The sequence below is a fragment of the Silurus aristotelis genome (assembly GCF_946808225.1).
Source record: "Silurus aristotelis genome assembly, chromosome: 11".
Taxonomy (NCBI): Eukaryota; Metazoa; Chordata; class Actinopteri; order Siluriformes; family Siluridae; genus Silurus; species Silurus aristotelis.
The window spans coordinates 1,834,769-1,858,045 of NC_139584.1; the positions used below are offsets into that span (position 1 = coordinate 1,834,769).

The 23,277-nt window shown below is 43.0% G+C and overlaps 1 protein-coding gene across 1 annotated transcript in view; it reads left to right on the plus strand.

Annotated features, from left to right (window-relative positions):
- plxna3 (plexin A3) overlaps positions 1 to 23,277 on the plus strand; it is a 171,513-nt gene that overhangs the window by 110,434 nt on the left and 37,802 nt on the right. Inside the window, exons 10-11 of the mRNA XM_083554849.1 lie at positions 9,787 to 9,987; positions 22,463 to 22,559. Of these exons, the coding sequence (XP_083410975.1) occupies positions 9,787 to 9,987; positions 22,463 to 22,559 (298 nt within the window). The remainder of the gene's footprint in view (positions 1 to 9,786; positions 9,988 to 22,462; positions 22,560 to 23,277) is intronic.

A 23,277-nucleotide genomic window follows, 5' to 3' on the forward strand; every position in this document is an offset into this window, starting at 1 on the left:
AAGGTAGAAATCAAGAACACACAGAGACACGTCTGAGACAAAAAAAAGACACGTGAAACACATCAGACGCAATGAGAAACATTCAAGACACGATACAAATCTAAAACACCAAGACATACTAAGACAAAGTGAAGACATGAGACTCATCTGAGGCACAACGAGACGCACCTGAAGCACGGAGACACATCCGAGTTACAATGAGACAAAACTGAGACCCATCAGACATGAGACACAGACAAATCTGAGACACAATAAGACACATCTGTGACACATCAGACACAAGACACACCTGAAACATATACGAGACATACTCGAGACACAAGAAAACACCTGAAACACAACGAGACCGCCAAGACACCTGAAACACGAGACACATCTGAAACTATTCTGAGACACACCCAAGACACAATGAGACACATTTAAACACAAAACACACCAGAAACATATGAGACATTTCTAAAACACATCGAGACGCACTTAAACCACAAGGAGTCAAATCGGAGACACAGTGAGACACACGTGAAACACAAGACGCATCTGGGCTACATCAAACACAACACACACCTGAGACATATACGATACATAGACAAAGCCATATCCATGAAGATCTACTCTCAATGGGTTGGAGTTGAAGATTTCAAATGGGGACCCAATGTGACTAAACGCTTGTCCGTGTAGTGTATTTCCATCTCCCAGGCGTGAATCTGGGCCACATGTTTGCATGTTAATAGATTCGGCGGAAATCCCTCGTTTCCCTCACGTACACTTGTTGACCTTCACATTGCCAATTAGATGCGCCATGAATCTCGATGCCGTGCTTTTAAGCAGCGCTCAGTGCAGCTGCCGGGTCGCGTTAACTCTCAGCGCTGCCATCTATGAAAATTCAGAGTTTCCATACGAGGCAGGCGGACAGGTTTTATATTACCCCCTGTTATGCATGGCGAAGGATTCACAGCATGCTGATGTTTGGGTAAACAGATGGCTTTTGACCTTTCGTCAAAGGCTGACCCATGACCCTTAATTACGGATCGTTCTTTTCCTCCTTCTGTGTGGAGACGTAAAACCCGTCTGGCTTTTGACCAGAGACAGAACTGTGATTCAGCAGCGAATGAGACGAGCCTCTGCAGGACGCAGGAAGGGAATGTTCAGGTCCTGAGATAGAAAAATTGATGACAGAGTGTTGGTGGGTTGAAGAAGGTTTGGCAGATTTAAGAGCTGGATTTATCACGATCAATGGCTTCTGGGTCGCATCGATGAGACTTTATCGTCTTGTTCGGTTTCAGAAGACGGTGCTGCGTTCAGTTGCAAAAAAACCCCAGAAATAAACTTGAACCTATTCGCAACATTCCGCAAACATTTTTAAATCTCACTGTTCATGTTGCTGCTTATTTCAGAGCGTAGCCTTCATTTGATATACATTTGGCTTGTGTATTTTGGGGGTCCCCAGAAATCCCCCAGAAGTCCCCTAAAGAACCTTCCAAAGTCCCCAGAAGTCAGAAGCATAAAGGTCATTTATACATTCAAACTTCGTGATGAAGCCAATCAGGGGTACAGTCACTGCCCTAATGGTGGTCTTTGTTTCTTTGAGCTCCACTTGTTTTTATTTTTGATACCACCCTGTTTGAAACAATCTTTGTTTTTTGTCTGCTTGTTGTTATGGCAACAGTGCATATTATTAATCCCAGCTTCCCTCACTCATTCTCTCGCTTTCTATCTCGCTCTGGAATCTAAAGCCGAAGCCACTCCCCCATCCCCTATCCCTCAACCCCGCTCCCACCTCTGTCATGAAGACTTTCTCATGGTGGAAAACCTCCTGAGTCTTCGAAAGCACAGAAACTGGACACCCCTTTCATTAGTGTTAGATAAACATCTCCATTCCATATCAATATTTGATTATATTTTGGTGTTCTGCCAGGCGCTTGTCCTGTCCACTTGTTCCAAAACAGATCTCTAGTCCTGAACGATTATTTTCCGCAGAAAAAGCGCCAAGAAAAACATCCTGTCAAGAAAACTACCTTTTATATATATATATATATATATATATATATATATATATATATGTGTGTGTTCTTGTACACAAGAGACTACAGTGGTTGCTAACAAGTGGATAACGGATGTAATTGTGCAGAAGTGCAAAACGATAATGCTAATGCTAATGCGACTACTCGTTTCTGTTTACGTGGAAATACACGCAGAGCTTTTTAGCAATTTTTGAGCCTCGGTCCTGTTCCCCCTCTGTAGGAGTTTTTTCTGGTTAGCGTTAGTGTTAGCAAGCAGCGTTTGATTGACAGCACAGCTAGAGTACTGTAACATCCGCCCTTTCCATAGCATTCATCATTACACATAGCTTAATTAGCTCCTGTCGATGTTTAACCTTAAAGAGCAGCACTGCAGGGAGAGGATCATTGAGACTAATGGATAAGTGCACCAACACACACACACACAGACACACACACACAAACATACACATGCTGTCCTTTTCCCAGAGGGAGTCCTGAATATCAAATGCACCTCCTGTGTTTCTTTTCTTTCATCCCTCTCGATCTTACTCTCTCTTTCTCTTGCTCTCATTTTACATTATTCTCTACTCCATCGCTTACGCTTTCTCATTCACACACACACACACACACACACACACACACACACACACACACGTTTCCCCTCAGGGTCTCAGTGGGGCGACTCTTTCATTAACACCCGGTGGCCAAAGGTAATTAATTGTAGGATGAGTGACACCAGCGCCATTAGCTCAGCAGGAAGTGCGATACCGGACGCACAGGAAGCCACATGGCAGGTTTCTGTCAGCCCCTCGTTCGGTCTCCTGGGCCGACCAGGAAAAGTCCCATGGAGGCAGATGTAGATCCAAGGAAGTTCTGCTCCGATCCTATGTTGTGTTCCAAATTGCTGCTTTAGTTTCCACACGGGCCAGAAGCGATAAGCTATCTGCATTTCAACATTGACCTGAGCCTTTCTGCCAGAGGGGGTTCACGTCACCCATCCTTGCCTCTGATAATACAACCACTCCGAGGCTCCGAGTTAGCTGAACGGAAAACATGAAGTAAAAAACACAGTTTCACAACTTTATAAATTGTGGTTTTTAATTGCAAAATATATTTATGATGCAAAAATCTTTTTAAAAGTTTTGAAAAATGTATGAAAATATACGGACAATGATGCATGTCAACAAAGTTATAATTGTCTTAACAATATAACGAGTGTAATATGATTGATTTCTATTAATATCAGTGGCTACATTTGACTCGCCACTATCGCCTAAGGGGGTCCTTGACCTGAAAAACATTAAAGACCCCTGCCATAAATGTGAAATGTAAATGTCGCCCATGGTTCTGTTCATCTTCTCCATCAGTAGCTGTTTTTTTCCCGTTGAGTTTAGTGTGAGCACTGAACACATCATGAAATATTTTTAATTGGAACACTTCCCAAACGATTTGGAGCTTTTTTGTTCAGTTTCCCCACCGAGCGAAGGGAGAGAGTATTTCACGGCGTCTAGCATACAGAGCCTGAAAATAGGATTAGCAGGGAGGAGATGCTGGGGGAAAAAAAAGAAAGGAAATTGAGTGAGTGACCGAGCAAATGGTTGCTTGAGAATTTGTGCAATCAACAGCTCGTTTTTCTTTCCAGCGGTCAGCACGTAGCGAGAGATTGCGTCCCACGTTTGTTTGTATGTCAGTGTGTGTATATGTAGGTCTCTGTGTGTGTGTGGGGGGGGGGGGGCTTCATTGCCCAGTGCAAGGCAAAGACTATTATTTCTTCCCCCATTCAAGCTTTTAATGTTTCAACAGACAATAATGCTTAGCCGTGTGATAACTGGCCTCTGCACTGTAAGGTTAATGGAGAGACTGTCAGCAGGCAGTAAGCTAGCACGACTCGCCTAATGGGGTGCTAATCAGTATTCGGAAAAGGGCCTGCTGGGGGAACGGAGCAGCTGCTCCCAGCCTGGATACAGTTACACACATCGACTTACAGCTCACAATAATACTACAAACAATAATAATGCTTAATGTGCTTAACCTAAACGATTTGCAAGAAAAGCAAAAAAGTATCAAATATATTTATTCTCTAATTCTAAATCACACATCTGCTAGCATGGCTACCTAAACAGAAGGAAAAGAGCTACAGGATTATATTGTGCAACTTGTAATATGTAGTATTAAAGGTTGTACCATTAGTGTTAACTTTAGGGATGCACTTATCCAAAAGGATTTAAAGAATCAAAGAATTTCACATCCCCCTCTGATCCTGTAAGCATTTCACCGTTAAGATCCATCATATCGTCTTTTTTTAAGGATTCGTCCAACATTAGGGTACACCATTAGGGTACACTGTTATGGTTTACTGTAAGGGTACACCATTAGGGTTCACTGTAAGGGTACACTGTTATGGTTTACTGTAAGGGTACACTGTTATGGTTCACTGTAAGGGTACACCGTTATGGTTTACTGTAAGGGTACACTGTATGGTTTACTGTAAGGGTACACTGTTATGGTTTACTGTAAGGGTACACTATTAGGGTTCACTCTAAGGGTACACCATTAGGGTTCACTCTAAGGGTACACCATTAGGGTTCACTCTAAGGGTACACCATTAGGGTTCACTCTAAGGGTACACCATTAGGGTTCACTCTAAGGGTACACCATTAGGGTTCACTCTAAGGGTACACCATTAGGGTTCACTCTAAGGGTACACCATTAGGGTTCACTCTAAGGGTACACCATTAGGGTTCACTCTAAGGGTACACCATTAGGGTACACCGTTATGGTTTACTGTAAGGGTACACTGTTATGGTTTACTGTAAGGGTACACTGTTATGGTTTACTGTAAGGGTACACTGTTATGGTTCACTGTAAGGGTACACTGTTATGGTTTACTGTAAGGGTACACTGTTATGGTTTACTGTAAGGGTACACTGTTATGGTTCACTGTAAGGGTACACCGTTATGGTTCACTGTAAGGGTACACCGTTATGGTTCACTGTAAGGGTACACCGTTATGGTTCACTGTAAGGGTACACCGTTAGGGTTCACTGTAAGGGTACATCATTAGGGTTTACTGTAAGGGGGGGGCATTAGGGTTCACTGTAAAGGTACAACATTAGGTTTAGCTGTAAGGGTACATCATTAGGGTTTAGCTCTAAAGGTACAACATTAGGGTTCACTGTAAGGGTACACCCATAGGGTTAACTGTAAAGGAACAACATTAGGGTTCACTGTAAAGGTACAACATTAGGTTTCACTGGCAGGGTACAACATTAGGGTTCAGCTGTAAAGGTACAACATTAGGTTAAGCTGTAAGGGTACACCAGTAGGGTTCACTGTAAGGGTACATAATTAGGGTCCACTGTTAGGGTTCACTGTAAGAGTACAGCATTAGGGTTTTGTGTAAGGGTTCTCCATTATGGTTCTTAGGGTGACCTATATGCTTATTTGTATGGGTTCTCCATTGTGTTTCCCATTATAGATAATTGTATGTTTTCTCCATTAGATTTTTCTGTCAGGGTTCCTTAATCATGTCCATCGTTAGAGTTTACCATCAGGCTTTTATTGTGAAGGTTCACTATTGCATTTTTGTTACATATGCTTTACAGTAAAGTTAATTGCATCACTTTACATATCTCAGCTTCTCAGGGATTTGGGGAACAGATAGCAGTAGAGGCCTATATCAAGTTTCTGGTCTTCTGGTTCTAATAAAGGAACCTTTAGGAATATATTTTTTTCCTGGAGTGTTTGGTTATAGCATTAACATCACTGTTTAGGGTTAACTGTCAGAGTACACTAATAGGGATATTAGAAAGGGTTTATTATTAGGGTTCACTATTAGTCTTCTCAAGTTACATCTTCTGGTTCTACAACAATTCCAACAAAGGAACATTTTAAGGAACATTAGGGATATTTTTGCATGTAAGTGTATGGGTCAGCAAAGTGCAGCATGGTTCCCCATTAAGACTTTTTTCTTTTTTTAAATGAACTTTTATTTTGATTTAAAACACAAAACAAAAGGTCTTCATGGGCGTTACAAAGTCAAGACACAACAATTATCATACATTCTTCGAAATACAGTATCACACGTCTGCTCGATGGTATGCGAACACAATCCATTTATTCCAAAGCTTAATACATTTTTCCAAATGAAGTCGAACAGTAAATGTAAGTCTCTTTATATAGCATATTTCATTTACAATTCCCAATTACTGGTCTCTCGTTAAAGGATCAACCGGGAACCATTAACGCGTTATGGCTTTTCGACAGCTTGCTAAAAATATTTTTCAAACGTAACATTATCTGCGACCAAAGAGCTTAAACTGATCCCAAAATCCTTGGTAGTAGAAGTGCAGGGTTTTTATAATCAGAGCTCACTATTGGGTTTCATCCTAAACGTTCAGTATTAGGATTAGCCAGTAAGATCTGACATAAGGCTCCATCATCAAGAGTTCCCATTAGGATTAAACAGAAAGGGTTTACCACTAGGAGTTACCATTAAGGATTAATGTCAGTGTTCACCATTAGGATTTCCTGCTATGCGTAACTGTAATGTTTCGCAGCTAGCGGTTCACCATAAGGGCTCGTCATAATTAATTCACGATCAAGGATTCGCAGTAGGAGGTCACCATCCCGCTTCATCAGACACGTTCATCATTCAGAGCGTGCGTTCCGGTTCACCTTTCATCGCTCCGGAAAAGAGGAGCAGCTCGAGAACCGAACAGCAAATAATAGAACCTAAATAATGTCCTTTATCGTCCAGCAGTAAGTAATGAGTATTGGGTGTGAAATCCCAGCATGCTCTCTTTTCTTAATCCCTTCTTAACAAGCCCTTCACTCTATTGGTACCCTTTAAACCACTTTGACAAACACTCCATCGCAAAGTTGTTTCGTTCGTAATTAACTGACGATTGGATCTAATTAATAAAAATAAAAAAAATAGGCGGCTGACATTAAGGGCCTTAAAAAAGTTCCCGAACACAGACGGCGCTGAAAGCAGGGATTCACAAGAGCCTGGAGATATCGTCTTACAGCTACCGGGAGATACGGCACGTAATCTCGGCGCAGGATGGATGAAAACGGGGCTCGTCTGCAAAGCGGCGCTTTTGGACGTGTTAACGATAACACCAGCCCTTTATCAGTCCTGTTTATATTCCAGGCAAAGTAGCACGGATTCACATCGAGGAACGTTCGGGGTTTAATTATTGATCAGCAAAGAAAGGTCCATCACACACCGCGAATATCGATCACTATTTGTCTGCTTTTATTTTTAGTACAAACTCCTGTACACACTGATACACGCTGGATCGGTTCTGGAAGTTTCAGGAGATCAGAACTAATGATCCGCAGTGTTTTTTTGGGATGGAGCCACAAATCCATTTTTAATTTTTTTTTTTTTAAACTTGATGAAAAGTCCATTATGATCCATTAGTGGACTCACCTGCGTTAAATATCTAGAACTCTATATTTTCAGCGCTGTGGTTTTTAATTTTTTTTCCCCCTCTTCTATCCTTTTTTTTTCTGCTCTTTGAATCATCTTTGTGTAAAAGCACTCTGAAATGGATTGGATTGGACTGAAAAACCCTCATGTAACCCACTCGAATGCGCTCCATCCCGAAGAAGCATGGAGCAGAAATGGCTCTTACGAATCCGCTCGCTCTCCTCTTTGTCGTTCTCCGTTTGTAGTTTTTTTTTTTCCAACATCTCTCTGCCGTATTAATTCCGTCCTCCTACTTTCCTTCCCATCTGTTTGTCTCTGTTTTGCTCGTTCCTTTTGTCTCTGGCTGCCGGACATGTCTGTTCGCTCGGGTCTTCCTTCACACAGTCATAAATTCAGCTTGGTCCCGCACTAACTCGAGGCACGGTGTCACGAGTCGCCGGCCGAAAAGGATCCCGCTGGCCAGGGTGCGACGTTTCCCTGGCAACGTCAGACTCTCCGTCGTCCTCTCCTAAATCAAACCCTGCTGTTTTCACTCGGACGAGTAAAACGCTTGCTCGGCTGCCCGGTTGTCTTTAGGAGAAGCTTCTCCTCGGTTGTTTGGGTGACGTGCGCTCGTTCATCATTTCCGTCCTCCGTGCAGAACTCAAGCCGATTCATTCACCCTGATAAATAGGATTCATGTCGCGCTCTGATCACGCTCTTCCCCTCCTCCGCCGCTACCTTCACTGCCCCACCTGTGCCTCAGCAAGCTTTTCATTACTCCCCGGTATGAAAACCAGATTTATCACCGTGCTGATGCGCTGAGCGAGTCTGATCAGCTGAGTCTCGATAGATGGAGCTGACGCTCAGAAAGTTGCATCATTGTTAAACTTTCGGCCCCTCAGCCGCCCGGGCTCTGATTTACGACTCCTGCGCCGACAAATTACTTTTACAGCCTCGTTGATTATTGTTCGGTGTTAAACAGATAACAGAGCGCACTAAATGTGTCCGATCGCACGGCTGCGCCCGAGGACGAAGAGGACAAGGCTTTTTGTTTGTGTGTTTTCTGCATGACCAAGTAAAAAGAGCCAGAGTTCACCAGGTGCTGCCAGAGATCAGGCATTGTTTTACAACCAGCACTTGTTCTCGCATCCTCATTCAGTTGGTATCAAAAAGGTTGGAGTCTAGTTTTTTTTACGCGCCAACAAATGTCAGCACAAGGATGCACGCACAGTCACAGCGAGCACCAAAAGGCATCATCATCCTGTGTACATCGGGAGCTGTGCAACTGGTGCTGTTCCGACCACGTCTGCGTCTTCACCATGGACAGCAATTTCGAACCTCACACAAGTTTCTCGCCGGAAACAATACAATCCAGATTCGGCTCCTGCGGACTGCAACCTCTTCCCGAAGATGAAGATACGACTCGCCCTTTTGACACCGTTGGCGGAGATCCGGCAGGATCGCAAAAGGAGCTTGATACGCTTTGAAAAGAAGACTTCCAGGACACGTTTCAGAAGAACACTGGGAGCACTTTCTTACTGTGGACTGTTTTGAAGTTGATAGTGTGGAAATGTAGATAAATAAAGTACTTTCTTGTAAACAGAGCGAGTCTCCAAATGTTTCATTACCACCTCGTATCTGTGTTTAAATCGTTGAGAGATCGATGTAGAGCTAGGCGTCATGCAACAAAAAACAAAAGCAACTGATGAATCGTTAGCAAGCTATAGTTAGCAAGAACTTTTTATTCCCCCCTTAGATGTTCCCCTCTGTTCTATTTCTGCTGTGGTAAATCTTCCCGGATCTCGGTCGCATCTCTACTGCACTTCCTAAAAAGATATCAGAATATTTCTGGTGGGTACGGCGGGCTAGCGTGGCGTTATTAGCGGAGGTGTCAATACCAGTAGCTTTGATGAATGCTTCGATCAGTTCCAGCGAGACAAGGCTGTAATGATATTGAAGACGATATTCATTTAGCGCTTCGTCAGTGTGGTGCGGCGAGGAGAACATGCAGCTCTTAAAAAAAAAAAAAAAGACAAAGAATAGCTGGAGAGAGGGAGAGAGGGAGCTTTGTAATGGGCTTTTTAACCTCCTTTTGAGCTGCTTTTTTCTTCAGCGTCTCTTAACAGCCCCTTTTTATTTCTTACAGCACATCTGGCACTGTGTGTGTGTGTGTGTGTGTGTGTGTGTGTGTGTGTGTGTGTGTGTGTGTGTGTGTGTGTGTGTGTGTAAATGCTGGTCCCTTTTAAAAGCTCCACAGGCATTGTTCTCAGTCCAGTAGAATGGGAGTAATGGAAAATTGAAGTGTTCTGATTTTTTTTTACGGTTTTAACCTCTTTGTCCTCTTCTTCTTCTTCTTTTCATCTTTAGGGTTGCCCCCAAATCTTACACAGCACAGACATCTTGGTTCCGGCGGGGGTCGTCAGGCCAATCACGCTGCGAGCTCGGAACCTACCGCAGCCCCAATCGGGCCAAAAGAACTACGAATGCGTGTTCAGCATCCAGGGAAAGATTCAGCGCGTCCCAGCCGTCCGATTTAACAGCTCCTGCATACAGTGCCAGAACACATCGGTAAGAACGCTCTTGAACGAGTCCTGATTCGATTTTGGGTTTGCTGATTTAATGGAAAAGTCTTTTATACGGGGCTTCAGGTTTTACACTCAAGATGTTCATTTGGAGTAATTTTTTTTTAATAGAACAAAACAAGCAGCTTTTTTTCCCCCCATGGGTTAAATGTTGGAATCTGATTGGCTCTTATATTTTTTTTTTATGTAATAAAAAAAAAAAAAAAAAACGCTCATGTATGTGGGAGGGGTTTATACACTGGCAATATTGCCAAAAGTTTGTGGACACCTGTTCATATAGTATATGTGCTTTTTGAGACTCGCATTCCACGTTTAGTCCCAATTTGCTCTTCTACTTCCCTCCACTCCTCTGGGAAGATGTTTCACTAGATTTTGGAGTGTCCTTGTGAACATTTGTGTTCATCAGCCACAAGGGTGTTACTGATTTGGTGAGGTGAGGAGACCTGGGGTGTAGCCAGTGTTCACATTCATCCCAAAGGTGTTCAGAAGGCTTGAGATCAAAGCTCTATAGCAGGCCACTCAAGATCTTCTTCTCCAACCCATGTAAACCAGATATTCATGGAGCTCACTTTGTGCACAGGGGCATTGCCATGCTGGAGCAGGTTTGGGTTTCCAGGTTCAAGTGAATGTAAAATTTTATTAAACCACATCCAAAGACTTTCGAGTGCCTCCAGCTTTGTGTTTGCAAAGGTTTGGAGAAGAACGGCAGGAAAGTTTAGGTGTCCCAAAAGTATGTGGACACCTGACCATCAGATTGGTATGCACTATTGTTTTATAACATCACATTCCACATTTAGTCTCCATTTACTGTTCGAATAAGCTTCACTCTTCTGGGAAGATTTTGTGGAGATTCATTCAACTACAAGTGTGTTAGTGAAGTCAGGTAGGTGAGGTGAGGAAGCCTGGGGTGCAGTGGGGTTTGAGATCTATAAGCAGGAGATCTTTCAATCCAACCCATGGAAAGTATATGTTCATGCAGATGGCTTTTGGTTTGGGTCTGCTTGTTCAAGTGAAGGGAAATTTCCAAAGACATCCGATAGAATTGAAGAACCAAATGGCTGGGAAATTCCGGGTTTTCCAATACTTTTGTTCGTATTTTGTTCAAGTGTATGGTGCAGCGTAAGAATATAATCTTCTGTACATCGAGGTGAACTTTGCCTGGTCCTTTCACCCTGGTTTCTATGAGCTGATAAATTACTGCAGCCTGCCACCATGATGCCGAACTCCCTCCGCTATCGAAGATGGAAAAATAGTTTTGAAACGGCTGTCCGTCTGGGAAATACAGACAGGAGTGTTTCTTCCACGCAGAAAGATTTTGGAAGCCCGCATTTGAGCTATTGATCGAATTTCGAGCCGGAGGTTATGGTTTCCAGGCTGAATAGCTGGTGCGCTGCGTGTTTTGTAAACAGCAACGGAGGCATCAATACCTCCAGCTTTCAGCCTCCTCATTTTTCAACGGCGTAGCCTTTCGAGAAGAGACGAACCCAGACGGAATTCGAACAGGCGTCGATTTTAGCGGCTCGGCGCAGGCGGTCTGTACGCGAGGCCTCTCTGGTGTAGAATCAGACTGACAAGGGTTTCTGCTCAAAAGGCTGTGAAGGTGCCAAGGTAAAGCTTCTGATAACCAGGAGAAAATAGAGAGATTCAGGGGTAAAAAGAAAACAAGCAAACAAGACCTCAATTCCTAACAGTCATTTTTTTTTTTTCTCTCGATCCGAATGACAAATGGTTCGGGGCAGGGGTCGAGACTTTTGGACTTTATTGTTTTTCTCTCTCTCTTACTCTTTCGTTCTTTCCTTCAGTTTTATATTGTCTCTTAGTCTTTTTTAATAAGCAGAACACAGACTTTAACTATAATTCCAAAAATGATAATATATTAATATTTAACCTCATCGCGTGTATGGGAGTCATGTGATAAAAGAACGAACGACTCAGGCAAGAAGAGTCGAGATGTAAACGACTCAATTTTGCGATGCTTTAATCGTGCACTTCCAGTAGAAAATAAACAAATCACTCTTTGAGACGACCTCAGCATCATGTATTCTCGCAAGTGCAGAAAATTAATACAGTATCGCCAAACAAAGTATCGTGATATCCACATGTATTGATATTTTCTTACACCCCTAGAGTTAACTTTATAGCTTTTGAATCTCAGTGTATTTTGATCCTTTCCATATTTCTTTCCTTCAATCGAACAATCTTTTGCCAAATGGTTGCCGTATTGACTGTCACCTTCACCCCGGGGAATCTTGTAAAATAATTAGCTGAGATCTGGATGCGGTGCGTAATGTGGCCTGACAGGCGGTCGGACGTAGGAGCCGAGATGGAGCGTGTGCCTCGTGCCCTTTTTGACCTTCAGAAGTCAGAGGTCACCCTGCTCATCGGTGTTCTTCGACAGGACTATTGATGTCCTGTCGCCGTTTAATGATGAGCATCATGTGCGGGGGCCCCGGGATTGATCATCACCCTTTTCAGGCATGACGTCCTGACCAGGCTTTAGCGCACCACCGATGTTCACCCATCTGTTTCCATTGAACCTCGGTTCCTCCTCCTGAGGATCTGTGTGCCCCCATGATCTTTGGCTTCACCCCTTTTTTGGATTCTGCCATGCATCTCAATCTCAATTTCTGTCTGTGGTTTTCAGTCATTGAGGTCACTTTAAAAAAGGGTTTGTAGACACTTTTCCTTTCCTCCAATGAGCTCCTCATACATGTTCTCCAAACCGTTCCTGTGACCATCCTGAGTATCCATCTCAAAGATTGTTCATTTCCACCAAGATTTTACTCATAATGTCCAAAAAGATTTAGGATATTTCATTATAGACCCTTCACCCGAGTGCTTTTGGCTTTTAGAGGAAACCATACTCCCTACACCCCAGCTCACTCGTTTTCTTCTCCTCTCATCTCATTTCATCTCAACCCCCTTCCCCCTTGTCGCCCTTATCTCTTTGTATCTCAGCTCTCGTTTCTCTCAGCATTGTGTGTGGATGGTCGGATTAATCGATACTCTGATTACCAGTGACACAGCAAACACAGATGATGCAGTCTCCCACTCCCACCTTTATTCTCTTCCTTCCTTCCCTCCTTCCATCATTCCTTTCTTCATCTCCTCTGTCCCTCCCTCTTTTGACCTCTGCCTCTCTCATGCATCCTCAGATCTGAATAGCAATCCAGCATGGGTAAAGACATGCTACAGAATACTTCCAATCCCCCCTTATCGTCAGATTCACGTATTCGTACCCGCAAGGCGACGGCCATCAGTCACCGCATCCGTCAAGGCAAATGGCCCCGCTTCTCCCCCTCACTCGGCGAACCAGGCGATTCGGAGGCCACGGCGCCCATGCTAATGAAATTGTGAGCATCCTCAGATGGGTGAGGGAGAATCAATCAGCCTTATCTTTCCACACTCATGGCCCTGGCATCCCTTTATTACATACATCAGAGGTTTTTTTCTCTGAACTCTTTCACCAGTCTGTCCTGGGGGTGAGGGTCCTCAGGAATTAAAAACAACAAAAACAAAAACAGTGTTATGGATCTTCTGAAGGTTGACAGAACTTTCCTGTGTCGAGAAGGTTGGGGTTAGTTGTGTAAGATACATTCATGCCTTTCATGTGGAAACACCAAATGGGTCTAAAACCCACCCTGGTCCTGATCTTACAGCAGCCATTCATTCATCTATTCTTTTATTCATCCATTTTTTCATTCATTCTTCTGCTTATTCATCCATCCATTTATCAATATATCCATCTTTTCATCCATTCATTCGTTCATCCATTTTTTGTTTATCCATTTATCTATTCATTCATTCACTTGTTCATTTATTCACCCATTTATCTATTCATTCATCTATCCATTTATCAATATATCCATCTTTTCATCCATTCATACATGTATCTGTCCATTCATTCATCCATTTTTGTTTATCATTGTTTATCATTTTTTGTTTATCATTGATTTTTTTTTTCATGCTTTCATCCATATATTCATCAATTCCTCTGTTTATCCATCCATCCATCCATATATTGATTAATCCATCCTAATCCATCTATTTATTTATCCATATGTCCATCTTTCATCCATTCATACACGTATTTGTCCTTTCATTCATTTATTCATCCATGTATTCTTTCAGCCATTACTTATCTATCCATTTCTGTTCATTCATTAATTCATCCATTTATTCACCCATTCATTCATCCAGCCACACATTCATCAATTTATCTATCCTTTTTATTTATTCACCCATTTATTCTTTCATCTATTTGTCCATGAATCAATTTATCCATCCTTGTATTCATTTATTCATCCATCCATCCATTCATTTATCTATGTATCCTTCCAGCCATCAATTAATTCATTGATTCATCCATTTACCCATTCATCAATTTATATATCTTTTCTTTCATTCATTCATTCATTCATCTATTCACCCATCCTTTTATTCATCTATTCATTCATTAAATCTAGTACCTGCCTCAGAGATATGGTGTGTTATTTATTTATTTATGTTTTACGGAGCCTAATATATTTGAATAATTGATTCCTGCTTGTGCACCAACAATCCGTAGCTGAAGATGTGTAAAATGTGAGCATTAAAAAGTTTGGTAATTTCTTTTAAATACCTAAAGTTATTTTCAGAGGAACATTACACACCATATTCGTCACGAATGATTTCATTAAGTGACAGCACCAGCGACGTGGCACACCTGTTCCGACTCGTACGCTTCGGTGGCTTGCAGTTATTTTCAAAGCCTGCATTAAAAAACACCCCAAACCAAACCCCATTTCCACCCGCATCGAAATCTCCCGCAGGCACCGGTGTTGCGTTACAGCCAGTTTTCCTGCTCATATCCTGATGCTAATGTCCTCCCTCGGGCCGTGTCTCTCGCCAGAGCAACAGCCCGTTCTTTTTTTTTTTAACAAAAAAATAAATAATAAATCGAGTTAACTTCTCCTGCGTTCTCGCTAATTTCTCCGCCGCTTTCCAGCCCTGAGACAGCTGCCTTTTCAGCTTGTCACAATGCCGCTATTGTGTAACTTTACAATCTTTTAGGCAATGAAGGACTGTACTGTACTCGCTCGATGCGGTCGTCAGAGGTACACGGCAGATCCGGATTTAATTTTCAAAGATTGAGAGACGTGTAATTACGAGACGTGGCGGACGTCACCGGAGGGAAACTTGTTAGTTAGCGTTCGTAATTATTACTGACAGATTTCATTTATTACACGTGTACGGAAATAACAGGGAAGGCCATAATTACGTGTCAGATCACTCAAAAAATCCACAAGGGTGTACCTCAGGGGTGTTTTTTAAGCCAGTAGTGGAAGTGTTAAATGGATTTTTCGACATTTCCTCTGATTTTGCAACCCTTTTTAAAATGTATTTATATTGTTGTATTTTAGAATCCTTTCTTCACAGCGATGTTTGGAAGCTTGGGTCAGAACACAGGGTCACCCATGATACAGCGCCCCCTGGAGTGCAGAGGGTTAAGGGCCCAATAATAGTCAAGTCAAGTCAAGTCAAGTTTATTTGTATAGCGCTTTTCACAACAGACATTGTCTCAAAGCAGCTTTACAGAAAACAACAGTGAAGGTGAATGGTGTGCGTTTGTCCCTGATGAGCAGCCGTGGCGACAGTGGCAAGGAAAAACTCCCTTACATGATATGAGGAAGAAACCTTGAGAGGAACCAGACTCAAAGGGGAACCCATCCTCATATGGGTGACATCAAAAGTTTGGTCATAAATAGCAGCTTGGTCATAGTGGGGGTTTGATCGGATCAGTAACCCAGATCAGATTCTTCATGTTCTCAATAGTTTTTTCACCTACAAATATTGCAGATCACTCAGAAGCCACCATGGTGTACCTCAGGTGTTTGTATTTAGACTATTTGTCCCCTTAATTAAAATACACTATATGACCAGAAATATTTGGACAACTGCCATTTCCATTCATATGTGGTTCTTCTACAAAATATTAACACACTGTTGTAGAGGACACACATGGATGTTTTAGCATGAGACATAAATGAATGTTTCGTGCTGACTGCACCCCAGGCCTCTTCACCCCACCTCCATCAGTACATGACTTTACTAAGTCTCTAAATGAATCTAAACGAAATCTAGATTCATTTAGAACCAGAAGAGTGAAGGTTATTATAAAAGCAAATGGAAACTGAATGTGGAATGGGAAGTTCAAAAAGGAGCCACATCCTGATCTTGTGGTCAGGTGTCCATAAACCTTTGCTCGTATAGTGGCTCACATGTGGTCATCAATTAATCAGTGTTTGTGTGTTGTTTTCTCGCATCCAGACTGTACACATGTGTACGATTTGGAGACGTAATTAGATTTTAGAGCACTTAAAACCCACTAGGGTGTACCTCAGGGGTGTGTTCTCAGCCTGTTCAGTTCATTAAGTAATAATTAATCGGATATGCTTTGTTGTTTACATCTAAACGTTCGCTATGGTGCGCCGTTGCTATGGAAACGAGACCCCGTGATTCATGATCGGTTTACACCGGCAGGTCGCTGTCTTCGGGATTTATCTCAGCGTGCGAAGTGAGCTGCTGACTCGGGCGAAAACGTTGGCGTGCGACCCGCATATATTAGTTTGATCGATCGCTTCGCCGTCGCCTCGATCTTTCGGATGCGTGACGAATGAAACGTTAGAAATGTTTAGGTTTATCTCAGGATGGTGTTTGAAGTTTTTCTTTTCTTTTTTCTTTTTTTTAGTTCATATCTTTTTTTCTTTTTTTTTGGACCGAACACAAATCGAACACCCGAAAACAAAATGAATTGTCGGTGTTGCTAAGCACCGGTGACCCCTTAGCGACGAGCGCCCGTGGCGTTACCGAGGAAATAATTAGCACGGAGGCCTTTTCACCTCAATGCCCAAGTTATGAAGTAGCCTCTCGAGAGAGCGCCTTACAAAGAAGGCCATTACCCTCTGCGCAGGGTAGTGCAGGCTTTCTGAATAAAAAACACTTAAATGTTATTTTTGTCAGGCTTTTTGAACCAGCTCCCTCTCATTATTCTATTATTCTCATCAAGTGCTCAATCAGGCATTAGCGTTTTTGTGCTGCTTCGTGGAGAGGAACATGCGAAAAAGAAAAGAAAAAGGGGAAGGAAAAAAAAGAGGAAGTTTAATGTGCATCGCGGTTGCATGTGAATGGACCTCATTTAAAAAAAAAAAAGAAAACCCGGCCTGCGAGCGTCCAGCGGTGAGCTCCATTGTAAAGCGAGGCGGCACAAAGAAACTCCATCTTTTTTTACTACTAATATGATCAGGATGCAGAGCAGTAGATAAGAGTGTTGTCGCAGGTGGACTTTATAGAAATAAACCGCCGGGTTAATTCCGCGGTACCAACCCGTAGCCTCGAGTTTAAACCCGGATTAAGCACCTCAGCTTTTTCTGGAAAAATGAAGAAAGTGATATTCCAGAAAGATCACGCTGCTCCTCATGGGGAAAGAATGCTTTGGTTTTGTCTCGCTCATTTGCGATGACGCGGTACGTTCGGCTGCTTTCTCTTCTCTCTCTTTATCACGATTACCATCAGTATGGCATGATATAATTCCTTACTTCGGGAAAAGGAGGAAATGACCTCGGGTTTGGCGGCGTCATTCCTGGTTTAGTCCACGTTCCAGTAATTAAAGGCATCACGCAAACACGTGGGCCGGCAAATTATATTCCAGTATTGCTGCTAGAAGCCCGGTAACCAGATCGCCACGACTCAGGAATCACACGTCACCCCCAGCTTTTCTGCTGAGTCTGGCCTCGTTTGATTACTTCAATTAAATCTTCAGGAAAACCTCCATCATTAAGCCGGATCGATTTTTATTCCGTCACCAAGGAAGCCGGCGTCGATGAGCCGAGCCGAGCCAAAGGAAGCTACTCCTGATCTTTATTTGAGTCGAGTAAACAAGGAATGCAAATCTTTGCACACGCTTAAAGGAATTAATTGCATTTGCTTGTTTTTCTGAAAAGCTCTGTCCAACATCTTCTGCGATTCGCACCGCATCTCCGCAGCCGTGTCAAAACTGCGACCTCCGAGCTGTAGCTTCATCTTCGAGCAGAGGGCGAAGTCCACAAATCGTGTGGAACGTTCTACGGCGATCGTCATGCACGAGTTACCGAATGGTTTCGACATTTTCGGGGTTTGAGCTACTCAAAGGTCTTCCTGACCTCTGGTCCTCTTCCAGCGATGGTCTTCTGCACTTTAAGGGCGCGTGAAACGTCTCTGTGCAGATTTGCTCCTTGTTCTAACTTGCTGTTAGTGATGAAATCGCACCAGTTAGCACCATTAGTCTCGAAACCTTTTGATATCACCCCGTGTTAAAGTGCCACCATCGTTTTCCACGCTCCACCATGATGTAGGAAATATAATAATAATTTCCGAGCTGGACCTCAGAGACCCGGATGGTCCCCGGTGCTGATAGTGTATTTGTTGTAGTGTTTGTCTGATAGGTTTGTGAGTTGACAGGAGGGAAAAAAAGGGTTGTTTTGAAGGTAAGAATACCTTCTTTTTTTTTTTTTGCTCGTTTTTCTGGTTGTTCCCAATGAGGCTCCTGACAGATTCAGGCCACGCTGTCTCATCACGCAGCCCTGTGATACTGTGGGAAGACAAGCCTGAGGAAAATCAATTCACTCCTGGCACAGATAAGCTGCATTGTACAGACCGACACAAAGGCCTGAGCGCGTTTACACTCCGCGGCTAATCTCCTCGAAGCCCGCCTGCTTTTCCAACACCAGGAGGAGGCTACAGACGAGAAAAGTGCATCATATTAGGACCCATAATACATTGTGTATGGCTTTCGCTCGAGGAGCTTTCATCACTGACGCTTATGCATGACAACAACCTATTATATCCGTTTGTATATTTATTTATTTCGGATTTGTGCGGTTGATGGGGTTTTTTTCCCCCGTTCTCTGACAGTCCCATTGGCGGATTTAAACCCAAATTGCAAATACAGTCGATACAATAGACATTTCTTTACCATATATTTATATTCTTATATATTTATTTTTTTGCAGGTATATTTCCTAAAGCCCATATTTTCTTAGAATCCTCCTTAATCCTCCTTCCCATGGAATCTCCAATTATCACCCTCAGACTCTTACTTTATTATTGTTATTCTCATAAGCTTTCACAAGATAAGCTGTTCATACGTGACCCTCTTCGACCTTCGGAGCTATCCGGGTCGTCCGTAATTGACCTCAATTACAGCATGCGATGTAGAACAGCTGGGTCTGGTGGAGACGTGGACGTTGGTATCAACAGAATGAGAGGGAGAGGGAGAGTCTCGTTTCGGGTTTTCGTCACCCTTCCTGTCAAAGAGATTAATTTTCTAACACTCCAACAGATGGCAGCACAAGGCACAGTCAAAGGGAGCACCGACCTTCATAAGCATGGACAGCAAGTTCATGGAGTTTCTCGGCGAGAAACATTACGCTCTCGTTTCCGCACCCACCCCACTCACCCGATTTGGCGTCATCGGACTTCGCCCCCTTCTCCAAGATGAAGATCGCCGTTTTGATATCCAGCGCGAATCGTAGAAGGTCCTTAACACGCTTTGTGAAGAAATGAAACGGGAACGCCGGGAGCGAGGTATCGCTGAGCGAGGGGACGGGGGGGGGAGAAGGTGTTAAACGTAGATAAATAAAGTGCTTTCTTGTAAACAGAGCTTTTTTCTAAACTTTTGGATGCCACCTCGCGTTTCCATCGGAGCAGCTGGGAAAAGACTTAACACCAACACACATTGAGAACGTTTTTTTTTTTATTTCTCTGCGGTCTCTCCGGCTGCTAGAGAGAGTTCGTGATGTAGTGTTTGCCCTGTAGTGATTGATTCGGTCCGCACGGACGAACGAGCCTCGGCGTAGCAGCTGACGTTTCACTCAGCCCTAATGACCGGTTGAAGAAATGGATCGCTCCACTCGTCTGTTTTGCACTTTTTTTTTCCCTAAATGGAAACGAAAGTGGTGCAGCGTCTCTGCTGGAGCTCGCTCTCGTCCACCGCTCGGCCTCGTGATCCTAGCGTTTATCCAGAGACGGGAACATTGAGGGGCAGTGTGTAGCGAGGCCAGCTTTATTTAATACTCAATCCAGAAGCTCATTCTGGTTCACCCACACACACATTTTTTCCCCACCCTCTTTTCCCCTTTCTGTATCTGCTCACGAAGGCAGCAATCGATGGTGCTGCTCAGCGATATTCTCGCCGACTCGGTTCGCCTAAGTGCTCTCGCGGCTTTCGCTAATTAAAAACTGAAGGGTAAAACCTCCACCTCCTCCTTCTCCGTTCTTAAAAAAAACATTAGAAGAGAAAAAAATGGTTCTGTTTACTTTGTGGAAGTTCTCGATCGGACAACTAAAAAAAAAAAAAAAAAAAGTAATAAAGCCAGTCTGGAGTCGATACTTTTCGCTTTCATATCGAGAAAGAGATTGTGTGAGAGGAATTATATGTATGCTGACCTGAGACCCAGACACTGAGAGCTGTGATAGAGGTGAGCTTTTTGGGGATGGAAGGCCAGGCTTTAATGCATTTCTAACTGATTATTCATTGTGTTTTGGGTCTTGGGTCACGTTTGAGTCCCTAATTCTTAATGACTTAAAGTTCCAGTCATCTCATACGACTTACAGCTTCTCCGGTTTTTCAGTGATGCCACACGTGCAGAATGTTCTAGGGTTTTTGAGAGACATGTTTGTTTTTGTGCAAGAAACTCTGTCATGTAACGCTGTGGAGAATTACTTTAAATGTACAAATCTTTAAATGTACAGCATTTTTTTTTTTTGGGGGGGGGGAAATCCTTTCTTATCTTAAAGAGCATATTTACACACACTCAAGTCTTTGCATCACTCCTGACGACTGTCTAAATAACGCTTATAGAACCAATCGTCATCGTCTTGTCGCACGGTGAAGTCGGATCCAATCAGCCGCAAGTTCTTCTCCCACATTTGGACTCCACAGAACTTTCTTCCAGTCATTTACTGTCAATTCTTTTGTTTGTTCAACTTTTATGTTGCAAAGAAACAACTATATATATATATAAAATGTACTATGTACAGTAAAGCCCCGCCTACTTTCTTTTGATTGGCCAATTTAAACATTTTGACATTTAGTAGCGCCACTAGACAAGCTAAAAAAGATCGGTATAAAAATAGCTTGATACTTGTAATCCAGACCCTGCTCTTTTTTCCTAGATCCTGGTCTGCATGATCAGTAAACGTGACATGACCAAAAAACACAATTCGATTGACATGACCACGAAATGAACGACCACGTCTCAGCTGTAGCCGGAAAATGGCATGTTATTATTTTTCACCGCCCCGAAAGCTTCAATCTTTAACTCTTCGAAGTCTCAATTTTGCGATTTTCTTCAGTCCCCTGACTACTTCCTGCTCTGAATAGTTTGTTCGGTCATGCTGGATGCTGGAACAAATGCACCCAGAGTCTGTCTGATTGCGATATCAAGATCCTGAAGCTTGTGTCCAGACGTGTAGAAAAGTATCTTCTTCTTATTTTTAGGCTGCTTCCTTTAGGGGGCGCCACAGTAGATCATCCGTCTCCATACCCCCCTGTCCTCTACATCTGCCTCTTTCACACCATCTACCTGCATGTCTTCCCTCATCACATCCATAAACCTCCTCCTTGTTCTTCCTCTTTTCCTCCTTCCTGGTGTCTCCATCCTCAGTATTCTCCTACTGATATACCCCATGTCCCTCCTCTGCACATGTCCAAACCATCTCAATCTCACCTCCCTCACCTTGTCTCCAAAACGTCCTACATGCGCTGTCCCTCTAATAAAATCATTTCTAATCCTGTCCATCGTCATCACTCCCAACGAACATCTCAACATCTTCAGCTCTGCTACCTCCAGCTCCACCTCCTGTCTTTTTCTCAACGCCACTGTCTCTAATCCATACAACATCTCAGGTACAAAAGTGTGTCCAAAAGTATATTAGAGTATATTATTTTTAAGATGACAGTTTGTTTAAAGTTGCGTGGATGAGTGTGAATCCGTCGCTCGCTAACGTGCTCAGAAACAGGTTTACAATTTAAAGTTACAAATGTGACTCAGTAGGACATTTAGTCCACATTTGCTGTTATAATAACCTCCACTCCTCTGGGAAGATGTTCCATGTGGAGATTTGTGGAGATTCATTCAGCCAGAAGGATGTGTGTTAGTGAAGTCAGGTACTGATGAAGGTGAGGTGATCCCAAAGGTGTTAGCCAATAAGGTTCAGGGCTCTATAGCAGGAGCTCTTCCACGCCAACCCATAAAGATAAAGCAGATCTTCCTGGAGCTGGAGTTGTGCCCTGAGCATTGTCAGGTTTGGGTCTCCTGGTAAAAGTGAAAGGAAAATATCATCTGCATCCGAAGAACCGCATATGACTGGAAAAGTCAAGTGTCCAAATACTGTCCATTTGTTGTACCTCACTGTGTGTGTTGTCTGTTTATCTTCTGCAGTACTGGTATGAAGGTAATGAGATGGGGGACCTTCCTGTGGATTTCTCCATCGTCTGGGACGGAGATTTTCCCATCGACAAGCCCCCGGCTCTGAGAGGTACGTTCGGTCCTCTGCCGTTTTCATCACGTGCACACGGGAATCTCGACGGAGAAATCTGCCGCAGATCCGAGCCGCAGCCACAGAGGGGTTTTTCACAGCGCCGTAATTAGTAGATAAAAGCCAGCAAAGTGAACCGATGTGAGGAAAAAGTCAAATACAGGACAGAAGTGTTATTATTTATTTATTTATTTATTTATTTATTTATTCATTTATTTATTAGGGGGGTTTATAGTATTAGCATTTACAAATCTATCATAAATGCTTTGATGTTGATTGTGTTATCTTTAATTCTTGTTAATTTCACTCCAGCCCATAAATAAGTAGCTGAAATGTCACCATTTATGAAAAAATGTCCGGATGACGGATTAACGTGATCGAGTGCTAAACCAAACAGACTCGTAATCATATTTAACGCCGCGTCAAATCACGTGAGTTTTGATTAGTGAAGTAATCAAAGCAGTTCCTGACAGCGTGCGGACGGAGAGACGGAGAGATTGGTTTCCAGCTGGAAAAGGATTTATTCATCTTACGAACGCTTTATTTGTTGCCTTTGGCCTCGTTCAGACCCGAGACGTCCGTGCGGTCATGCTGGAGAAGAAGAAGAAAAAGAAGAAGAAGCAGATTAATCCTATACATACTGTACATACATCCCGATCCCAAATCGGTGCAATTGGGTACTGGAATCGTCACGGAAATGGGAGGTCAAAAGTATTGA